Genomic DNA, 11,562 nt, shown 5'->3' with positions numbered 1-11,562 from the left:
ACAGAAATCAATAATTTCAAATATAGAGAATTGTGTTATCTGGTACAGAAATTTCCATAAATGACTTTTACTAACATGTGTTATGTTAAACATATTAGAAAAAAAAAAATATCCATAGTCAAGACTTTTAGGTGTCTTATTATATTTAATCAGTAGAAATCTGTGATTATATATACTGTGGTTTACATTTCATGGGGTAATTCATACATGCATTTTCAAATGAAGTGGGTAATTGCTAGTGTATTTTTAAAAACCTAAACATATGTATGTTTATGCATGCAACTCATGTATATTTATGCATGCATATTATGTATGCCCACATATTCTATACATACATAATGTGTATTCTAATATATTTGAGGCAATTTTAATGACTTAACATGTATTCAGGAGAAAGGATAGCTATCATTTGACCACAGGTATGTGTTTGTGTGCGTATACATGCACAAAATCTTTTAAAAAATATTTACCCAGTAATGTGACTTGACATCAAATTGCAGCAGCCAATTTCTTGGTGCTAGTGGTTTTTATGATAAACACAAGTGACTAGAACCTGTCTGTGGATGAAAAGCTAGTTACTCCTATGGCTTAAGACGGGGAAAAAAAGAGAGAGAGAGAGAGACTTTTGCCTGTTTCATAAACAGCACACAAGATTAATATATTTATATTCTATTATTCTAGAATTGTGACTGAGGGAGTGGGGGATTAAGAGCAGGGCATTTTGTGGTATTTTCCTTCTTTCTTTTTCTTTTTTTCTATTTTTCTTTCCTTAGCACCATGGAAGGTGGGGAGGAGGGTTGGGACATGACAGTTTGGTTAAGGGGCATGAAGAAAAACTATGATTTGTAATAATAAATATACTAATAAAAAATTAAGTATGCTGAATTGCCAAGAGAAAAGAAAGAAATAACAGGGCTGCTTTTTTCCCTTATCTTGTTTCCCTTCAGTTATGTTGTTTTCTTAACCGACCACGTTCCCTGTCACTTTTTTTTTTTTAACATTAATAAATGCTAAACCAAAGATTATGTAATCTTCCATCTATTGACTGCTTCTTTTGGATGGTGGCCATTCTTTAGTGCACTGGTACAGAATACTTTGCCATGAAAAGCTGTGTTTGATTTTTCAACCTGATCATATTTTTCATCTTAGCATAAGGCTGCTGTGCCTTTATCTTTCAATGGAAAAATACATTGTTTCCACCTCAATGGCCAAAAAGGAAATCATTTTCAGTTAAGTGCCAACTAGTTTGTTTTGTTAAAATTCACTTATCAAGTAATCTGAAAATGTCAATTTTGCGATATTGTTCTTGTAGCACATAAATTACAAATTCTCATTTGAGCCTAAATATGATATAATGAACCTAAAATAGGATATAATAATTCTACATTTGTAGGCACAAAATAATGTAGCATCTAAACATAAACTTTTTTTCTAAGTAACTTAATTGTGTCCCATAACAATGCTCAGGAATACAGAAAATCCAATTTCCAACAAGGTAAAATTCACAATGCCTAATATCAATCAATCAAAAATTAACAAATATGCAAAGAATGCATGCAATGGAAAATACAACCCATAATTTAAAAAATCAAAAAATAGAAACAGACCAAGAAATAACACAGATATAGAATTAGTAGAGAAGGACTTTGTAACAGCTATTTTAATTATACTTGCTATGAACAAAATAGTAGAGGAAAGCCTGAGCATGATAGGAAACATGCAAGATATAAAAAAAGACTTAAATAAAACTACTAGAGATGAAATACAGAAGGTCTGATATAAGAAATACTGTAATGGAACTAAGAGATTAGAAGCAACAGAAGACAATATTAGTGAACTTGAAGACAAAGCAATGACAACTACCCAAAATAAAACACAGAGAAAAAAACTGAAAAAGAAATGAGCAACGCATTAATAAGCTGTGTGTCTACTTCAAGCAGATTAATGCAAGTGTAATAGGAATTGAAAAAATATTTGAAGAAATAATGGTTATGTTTCCAAATTTGATAAAAACTATAAACAGATCCAAGGAAGCTCGGCTAACTGCATGACAAGAATTGGTTGCTTTAGAGTTTAAAATATGCATTTTTTTGCTTAGTCTACTCTCAAGTAATATAACAACATAGCACACAGAACAATGAACTTTCCAATAGAACACTTAAAATACGGGTAGTGCCATTGAGAAGCTAAACTTTTGTTGTGGTAATAGAGATCTCTGTAAATATACTAGAAAATCACATTTTCATTGCCCCAAGAAACTCTGTACCCAGTTACTCTCCATTTCCCTCCAACTCTCCCTAGTCCTAGGCAATCACTAATCTATTTCTGTTCCTAGATATTTGCCTAGTCTGAACACTTTTTATAAATGGAATCATACAATATTTGCTATTTTGTGACTGGGTTCTTCACTCAGCATAATGTTCATCCATGTAGCGTATATCAATATTTCATTCCTTCTTATTACTGGGTAATTCCATTGTATGGGCATAACACATTTTATTTATTCATTCATTGGGTGATGGACATTTGGGTTGTTTCCACATTTTTGCTACCATCGATTGATAACTTTATCAAATCAACTTCTTTATATTGGGCAATATCCTTCACTCTGAAATGTACCTTGCCATTAAAATGGCCACTCCAACTTACTTTGTGTTAGCATGTAGTATCTTTTTTCCATCCTCTTACTTTTAACCAATTTGCTCCTTTATAAAACGGTTTCTTGTAGGCAACATATGAGTCTTGGTTTTTTATTTGATCAGATGATCTCTGTATTTTAAAAGGAGTGGTTAAATCATTAACAATTACTGTGATTATTGATGTAAGTGAATTTAGATCTACAATCTTGTTATTTGTTTTTGGCCTAGTTTTGGATTAACTATGTATTATTAATAATTCTATTTTATCTTATCCTTTGTTGGTTTTAGAAAGTAGATGGAATTTTAACCAATGATGAAATCTCCTTCTAGCTCCCTGTGTATTTCTATTTCTATATACAATCACAAATGAGAAGAAATGAAATAGACACATTTATATAAATGCAAGTGTAAAATAGTATTTATTATTTTCAATATAGTGCTGTAACATTTCATAATATTGCATACTGCTCAAATGTTGGTTTATTTAGTTAGGTAAGAATATCCTCCCCTCATTTCACTCCACAATCAGAATTTAAGGACACAAAACCCTTTTACAGCCTTATTATATTGGCTCCTAAAATGTCACATTGCATAAAACAATAATGCTATGAACTAAAATCAATAAAGGTTAACAACAATTCAATATCACAGTTTCACAATTAAGCAGCCAGTAGACTGCTGAATTTAGAACAGCAACAAAAATCCGCTAAAACTTTTTTTATATGTACTTGCTCCATAATGCTCCTTCTTAAGAGAAGAATATAAAGGCAAAGGTAATAAATGCTGCTTTTAGTCCTTTATCCAATAAATCAACCTTTAACTGCAAATAGGTTTTACAGATAGCAAATGATATGTTATTTCTGTGCCAGCAGATTTTATTTTATTTTTTTCATGTTCTGGTGCTACCAGCAAGTGAACAAATGACACTAAAAATTAAAACAACTTTCAAAATAAAACTCATAGTAAAAAAACCAGGCCAATGAGTCAAGTACTTATAAACATAAAACAAGTAGGCATAATTGCATAGATTAACTAGTAGAAATTCAAATTCAGACAAAATAAAACACCAAATTTAATTAATGAAAAGAACTCTTTCAAGTATTTTCTTAATATTTGCATTAATGTTGCATGCAGTCCCCTTTATAACATATTTTACCTTAATTTTTTTGGCACAGTTTCTCTTGGATTTAAATATAATAAATCTTAGAAAAGCAAGTTAAAAAAAGAATTTTTTTTCTACAGGGACCAGTAAAAATTAATGAAAACACACTGTGGAGCATTTTAAACAGTACACTTGAAAAGAGCAGAGATATTTTTAAATATTCTAATAACAAAGTATTTGTTAGTCTTGATCCAATAAACTCATCACCAGGCCAAGAGCTGGTCCCAACTACTAGACAGTGTACCCTTTGCATTCAAATCTAATCAAATTACTCAAGTAACATATCCAAGAAATTAAATATAATTTGTATTTAAATGATTAAAGTATGGCCATATTCTGTACTTAGAGATATTAAATTTCTTTTACTGGCAAAAATTTAAAAATTTATCTTCACAGGTCATTCTATGTGTGTGTACATGTGCAAACACACATATTATTTTTCCTTCTACAAAGAACTATTTTGTTTGAAAGATCTGGCTTAAGATTTATTACAGTGACTATGGGGTCATCAAAATAAAAGCAGGCACAGCTGGTTAGTTTATGAATTATGCTGCATTATCAAGTTCAATTGATTAGAAAGAGTAGAATAGAATACCCTGTCACCTGATACTTAGAACCATCTGCACCACAAAAAAGTGTTTATCTGGTAAATCCATCATCAATTTGGTAATCTTTAATACAACTACCCTGTTTTCGAATATGCATAATGCAAAGGAAAAACTTTATACTCAACCATGTGACTTCTTCAATAAAAAGGACACAGAGACAAGCCTGTACTTAACAATATAAAAAAGGATTGGCAGATGCAGTCAGCATTATGGACACCATTAAACCTGTATTGTATAGCTGTCGGTTTTAAGTGTCTTGCCAAAAGCTTAGTTTCATGATATGCAATTTTCAAAGTAAAATCATACTATTTAAAAGTATTCCTGTATACATTTTCCTCTTGTAACATGCCTCTGACTTCCAGCAGAAACATTATAAATGCTATCATAAATGAAATCTTTCTTTACAGAACAGACTATGAATCATATCAAAATTGCTTTTAGTTCCCATCTTAAAAATGTTGTAGACTACGTTTCAAATAAGTACTCTAGGTATGTAATTGGAAATGTAAATAGCCTGAATATAACTACAAATTAAAAGACTGAGTTCAATAGTACTGTATTTTAGAAAATCCTACCAAGCATAGTACTGTGGAAGTAACACAGACACAAATATATATGAATCTATAAATAAATGTATATATAATTTTTCTATTGAAAACTTTCTTTTAAACTTTCATAGTTTGAAGGTTTTTGCTGTTAATTCACAAAACACATACATTACATTGTCCAATCTGATACAAATGTAATCTAACACATGGTTCATAACAAGCAGCAGTACAATCCTCTAAGTATTACCAAAAGAAATAAATTCTTAATATAGATTTGAACCATATTAAAGACTCAGCAATTTTCATTAATATCATCATTTAGTGTCCAAACATTAAACATATTTAATAAAATTTAATGCACAAGATGATTTCTTCAGGATAATTTTGTCATTCAAGAAAGTTCATTACCACATGGAGAATGAAACTTTTCAATTACTGCTCTAAAAATCAGAGAAATAATTACAGTATTATTTTAGATATGCAGCACTTCTTTAGATTCATGATGGCATCTCTGTTATGATGCTCTTTAAAATAAAGAGTGAAAAAATAATAAAACACTATTTCAAAAAAGGTAGCATATTTGGCTGAAATACAAAATATACAATAGCATTTATACATTAAAAACACAAATATTTAAATGTTTTGTAAAATAATCTTTTTAATGTGCTCAACATGAGGAACAGCTTCTCTCTTCACAATTGTCACATTTTAACTGATTATCAGTACAATAGCTCTTCTATGTTTTATAAATAATTTTACGGGTTTTCTGTTGCGATTTTTTTTTTTTTTGCAAAGTATAACCTACAGCACAGTGATTTATAATTTAAGGTAATAAATATTTTCACATTCTAATTTAGCTTTTCCACTTATTTCATGCTTCTGAAGCTTTTTTGTTTTTATTTTTGCTTCAAAGTAGAGGTAGATTTAGTAGAGACTGGGCATGTCTGACTTACAGCCAAAATACAATTATCAATAGCGGTACTGCTAATGTGCAGTTCCCAAGAATGCTTGAAAAAATTCAGAATCATTATGTAATACTTTACCAAAGTTCTTCATTTCAAGCTTAAGTTATTAAATAATTGCATAATTGTTCATAAATAGATACAAAAATCCAAATAACAAAAGACATAAATACAGGCACATCAAAAAAAAAAAAAAAAAAAAACAAGTGAACAAACTACAATGAAAGATTGCATCTGAATGGAAACATTTGTTTTTGTTTTGCTTTTAAAAAGTCCATCAAATTCTTTCTTTTCTATTCTATGCAAAAAACATCAAACATTGACACTGGCAACAAAAAGGAAATATGTAAAGCTACCCTTTTTAGCCATTCATTTCTTGCTTCCACCAAGTTAAAGTTGAAACCCTTCCATTGGTGCTTCCTGCTGCTGAAATACAAACTGTTGTTGGTTTTCATCCACCTGAGGTACAATGCTGGGGTCATCTTCTTCTACACCAAAGTAATGTTCAATCAGATCAAAAGCCTTTTGGTAAATTTCCTGATTTTCATGGCTTTGCAGAAACTCAATTTTATCCAGACCTATTATATAAAGCATATACATAAAAACAAGTTACTAAAAGTTTCAGTATATATTTAAATCAAAATATAAATAGACAGTATCCATCACTCCACTGGTAATGGGACTGCTATTTCTGTCTAATTTTTGTACATATCAATAGCCAACACTTATGCCTTATTCTTCAAAAATGGGAGTATGGGCAGTGTGATATTAAGAAGAACCACAGGCCTCGGAGTAAGAAGATCACAGATACCACCCTGCTAGCTGGATGATCTTGGCCAAGTAAGTTCAGTTCCTCTGCACTTTAGTTTCTCAATTGAAAAATGAGTTTTAGATTAAGTAACTCCACAGGACCTTTCCAGAGAAATTATGCTAAATAACGAAAGACAAAAAGGGAAAGCAACAGAACAAATTAAATGAACAAACCAAACCACGATGAGCCAGAGGTTATCATTATAGCATAAATGTATACTATTTGCAAATCCATGACTCTTTTTCACAAAACACCACATATAGCTACTATGTGATTTACCAAAAGTACAATCTATAAATGAAACTGAAAAACATCAATTAGAAAGGATGAGGAGAATCTATAGCACTCTGTTTACTGCTTACAAGAAAAAATTCTACACATAACTATTGGTAATGCTGAAAATATTTTTCATTTTATTACAGACAAACCACTTCAACTGGATTATTGTAGAATAACAAACAATAAGCAAAGTAGTCATATCTCCATACCATCATAGAATATCCCAAGCCCTAGTATAACTTGTGGCCAAAATAATGACTGTAGTAAGGAAATACTCTTAAATCAGTGATTAATATCCTGTATTTATATAATGTCTTAACCGGTGACATTATGTAATTTGATAGAAAGTCAAAGTGATATCCCAAGCTTTAAGAATTATGAATAAAAGCTTGAATCAGCCATACGACATAAGAGGACTTAATGCAGAAAAGTGAATATTTAATGTAATAAATTAAAATCAGTTTAGATTCATGCTTTATCCTAAAATAAATTCCATATGAGTTAAGTTAAATTTTAAAAATACAATCAGAAAAATGTGGCCATTAAAAAAAAAATTTCTTCAAATCTCTGTGGGGGCAATGAATCTGTAAACTTTGAAGAAATAGAAGATTAGACTGAGTCACTTATTCAATATAAATAAACATGGTTTGTTTTATTAAAATAAAAAAATTAAAAGACTGGGAGAAAAGCCATATCAAAATAAACTATATTCCAGGAGAGCTTTCAGGAAAAAAAAAAAAAAAGAAAGACAAAAAAACAATTATAAAATAAAATTAATTCAAATTTTTACATAGAAAAGTCAATTAGGTAACTGGACAAAGTACAATAAATATGCAATTAGAATGAGTAATTACACTAATGCATGGAAAATACATACCACTCTGTATGAAATAAACCAAGAAATGCACACAAAAGCAACTTTCCATCTGCTAAATCAGCAAAATCAACAAAACAAGTAGAGTAGATTCACAAAATGCTAGTGACACTGTCAAGTAACAGGCCTTTGGAAAGCAAAATGAGAAAATATATCAAAAGCTTAAAAAGAAGTTTGTGCTTAAGACTCAGCAACTGCATTCCAGAACATTATCCCAAGATATTCATTCAACAGAAGCAGCAAATTTATACACAGAAAGATGCTTATTTTGGCACATATAACACAGTAAACAGAAACAAACTTGTCGAGAGCCATCCTGCTATAGGGAACGGCATGAGAGCCTGAGGAGCGACACCCCTTGTTCAGTAGGCTGCAAGGGGGTCCCATGTGTGTGGCATGGCTCCATGGAATTTCCTGTTTGTTCACCTTTGGTTGACAAGGCTTCCCAGAATTAGAAGGCCTAACCTTTTGGGTTAGTATGGCTTTGGGAGATTCCAAGGGCCCTGGAGTTTCTCAAAGAACATGTTAATAATATATCAAAATTAATTGGTTTATTTAAAAGGCATTGTCAGTACTAGTGGTGTTTTTGATGTATGTTCCCGGTATGGGTTGGCTTGATTTAATTTTGCTGTTGATCTGTCCTGTTAGTGGTGTGTGCATTGACCCATAATTTTAGAATAACTGGCTCTATAGTTGTGATCATACTTTTGTGTGTGTGGAATGAAGTTATTGTGTTAAATTTTTATAAATCCACATCTCCTAGGGAGACAGTGGGTCCAAGTGCAGTGGTGTTTACATTGATCACAACCAGTTACAGATTTCTTTGTTCCTTCTCCACTCCCACTGCTTCACTTGACTCACCAAGTACATATCATTCCGGGACTGGAATGATGCAGTACCTGAGAAGGGTCATTTAATTTTTCACTTTGTTCCTTGTACTGTTCCCAGAGTCAATTGACAAGAAAACAGAAAAATTTTGTTATAGAAATGGATAGGTAAAACAGTAGAGGTACATAAAAAGGTTTCAATATTAATAGATTTTGTTTAGATTAAAGTGTAATTGTTTTTAATAGTAGCATAAAATATAATAGAACATTATAGTTACGTTTCATTATAAAAAATCATGTTATAGACATTGTGATTTTGGTTAAGAATTAGAATGATTAATATAAAACATAAAACATTAAATTGTTAAATATAAGTATAAGTAAGACTTAATAGGAGTTTAGAATATAAGTTTATGTGTAAGTTTAAAAAGTTAAGAATTGTGATTCAGACTGAAAGTCTGATGTTTTGAAATTAAACATGCTGCTCTTGTATAGTTTCTTGGCAGTAGGTAATGAACTTTTGAGGTAAACTTTTGATGTACGAATAGATGTTTTTGTAAAAGCATTAGCGGTTTGGAACATTTTTGTTCTTGTGAAAGCATGGATGGTTTCCAACATTTCAACCTTTCTTTTCTATGGATACGATATAAGAAATGTTTTTAATTAAAAGATAAATCATTACATAGAAGGTTAAGTAAAAAAATATAAATAAAGCCAGATTCTTGTGGTTGGTGTCCACACTTGCACTAGACATTTGTGGTCCGTCTCTTTCTTTCGCTGATGCCACACCACCTATTCAGGTCCAACGAATCCTGCGGAGCTGGTCTCCAGCACAAACTAAAGGCAACTACACGTGTACGGCTATAATTGCACTCAGTAAGGCTAAAACTACACTCAGCATTCACTCAGTATAATATTATGTGGCTAAAATAATCATAAAAATTACATAGAAATGTAAAATTCCTCCAGAATGTTAAAAAGTAAAACACAAAACTACACATACACTACAATTAAATCAATGTAAAGTATTTGTGCATAAGCACAATATAAAAAGAAAAGTAAGTAATAAAAATAAAGGTTTCAGGTAATACAATTATGGGTTACTTATTTTAAAACATTTTAAAAATATTATATTGCTTTTACAACAAAAAATTTTATGGAGATGGAGGAGAGAAATGCCTTTGAAAGATAATTAAGAAGTGACCATAATTATAAATTTTTAAACTGATTGCTTACCATATGCTTCTTCAATGAGAGCACAGTATGAATTAATGCCTATTCCATTCTGCTTAGATTCTTGTTCTCCAAGACGTAAAATATTTTCAAGTCCATTTAAAGCTACTTGGACTATTTTGGAGTCCATAACAGTCAAAAGATCACAAAGTGGTTTAATGCAGCCTAAGGCTACCAAATACCTTCAGAGTAATTAAAAAGAGAGAAAAAAAATGGAGTTAAAAAGACAAATAAATACTGTTTATAACAATGACATGAAAATATTCTTCATAGTGAAATGTTACATAAGCAATTAAGAAAAGTATTCCTATACAAACTAAAAGTTACAAACACTTAAATTTTCACTTACATAAGAAGCTGAAAACCTTCTTTATTCCCCTATTCTCTAGTTTAATATAATCAGAAATAAATGGTACTGCAAGTACACAGAATACACACACAAGCAAATTGGTACTTGGGCCTGTTTTTACAAGGCATATGAGCACTAAGAATAATGAGTTCAAGGTGTTATTTTATTTTAAAGGCAAGGCTTATATACACACATTAGGGTCATATAGGGGTAGGCAGAAATGGAGAAGGAGAAGAGATATCTAAATTAAACCTCAAGAAATTTCTCACAAAAACAATCATAGCTGATGTGCTAAAACATATGCATGTTTCAAAAGCACAGCAGGCCTCTAGGAACAAAACAGGCCATCTTGTGAATAATTTTCATAAATAATGTTCATAAAAAAATTCCACTCATTTCTTAATGCTCTGTCCTTTCTAGTTGTTATTAGCTGCTTTTCCATCCCCTATAATGTAAATGAAGTAACTGAATTGTTCACTTGGCAAAAAATCCATATTAACCACAAAGGTTAAAAATATGCTCTGGCTGGGAATATGCCCAGAGGAATGGAAATCATCATGTTGAAGGGATACCTGTACCCCAATGTTTATTGCAGCACTATTTACAATAGCCAAGAGTTGGAACCAGCCCAAATGTCCATCATCAGATGAGTGGATACAGAAAATGTGGTATATCTACACAATGGAATTCCACTCTGCTATAAAAAAGAATGAAATACTATCATTCACAACAAGTGATGGACTAAGTCCATGGATGGACTTAGAAAAAATTATATTAAGTGAAATGTCCGTAACAGAAAGAGAAATACCACATGTTCTCACTTATTTGTGGGACCTAAAAATAAATAAATAAATACACAAACAATGGGGTGGGGGAGGGAAGAAAACACAACAATCACAATTCCTTGAACTTGTTAAGACAAGAAAACAGACATGATGTTGATGGGTAGGAGGCGGGAGACGGATTGGGGAGGGAGGAATTGGTAAAGGGACACGAAAATCAACTACACTGTATATTGATAAAATAAAAATTAGAAAGAAAAAAAAATGCTTTGAAGCCAGGCTGCATGGCTTCAAGTCCCAATTCAAGTTGTGTGATCTTGAGCAACTGCTCTATGTGCCTCAGTTTCCCCATCTTCAAATGAGGATAGTAATAGCACCGATCTCAGAAGGTTCTTTTGAGAATACAGTAGGCATTTAATAAAAATTAGTTTCTGTCCCTTTAAAGAAATGTATATACCTTCACTGGAGCACTCGCTGCCATATACTAT

General features: G+C 31.3%; 1 protein-coding gene across 1 annotated transcript in view; it reads right to left on the bottom strand.

Moving 5' to 3' along the window:
- Nucleotides 1-6,112: 6,112 nt before the first annotated feature.
- KPNA5 (karyopherin subunit alpha 5) overlaps nt 6,113-11,562 on the bottom strand; it is a 42,250-nt gene continuing 36,800 nt past the window's right edge. Inside the window, exons 13-14 of the mRNA XM_063097236.1 lie at nt 9,947-10,125; nt 6,113-6,497 (exon numbers count right to left, since the gene is read on the bottom strand). Coding sequence (XP_062953306.1) covers nt 6,310-6,497; nt 9,947-10,125 — 367 coding nt within the window. The 3' untranslated portion in view covers nt 6,113-6,309. The remainder of the gene's footprint in view (nt 6,498-9,946; nt 10,126-11,562) is intronic.

This window comes from Cynocephalus volans, chromosome 5, assembly GCF_027409185.1.
Source record: "Cynocephalus volans isolate mCynVol1 chromosome 5, mCynVol1.pri, whole genome shotgun sequence".
In the NCBI taxonomy this organism is placed as follows: domain Eukaryota; kingdom Metazoa; phylum Chordata; class Mammalia; order Dermoptera; family Cynocephalidae; genus Cynocephalus; species Cynocephalus volans.
This window is presented reverse-complemented; position numbering and strand designations above follow the sequence as displayed.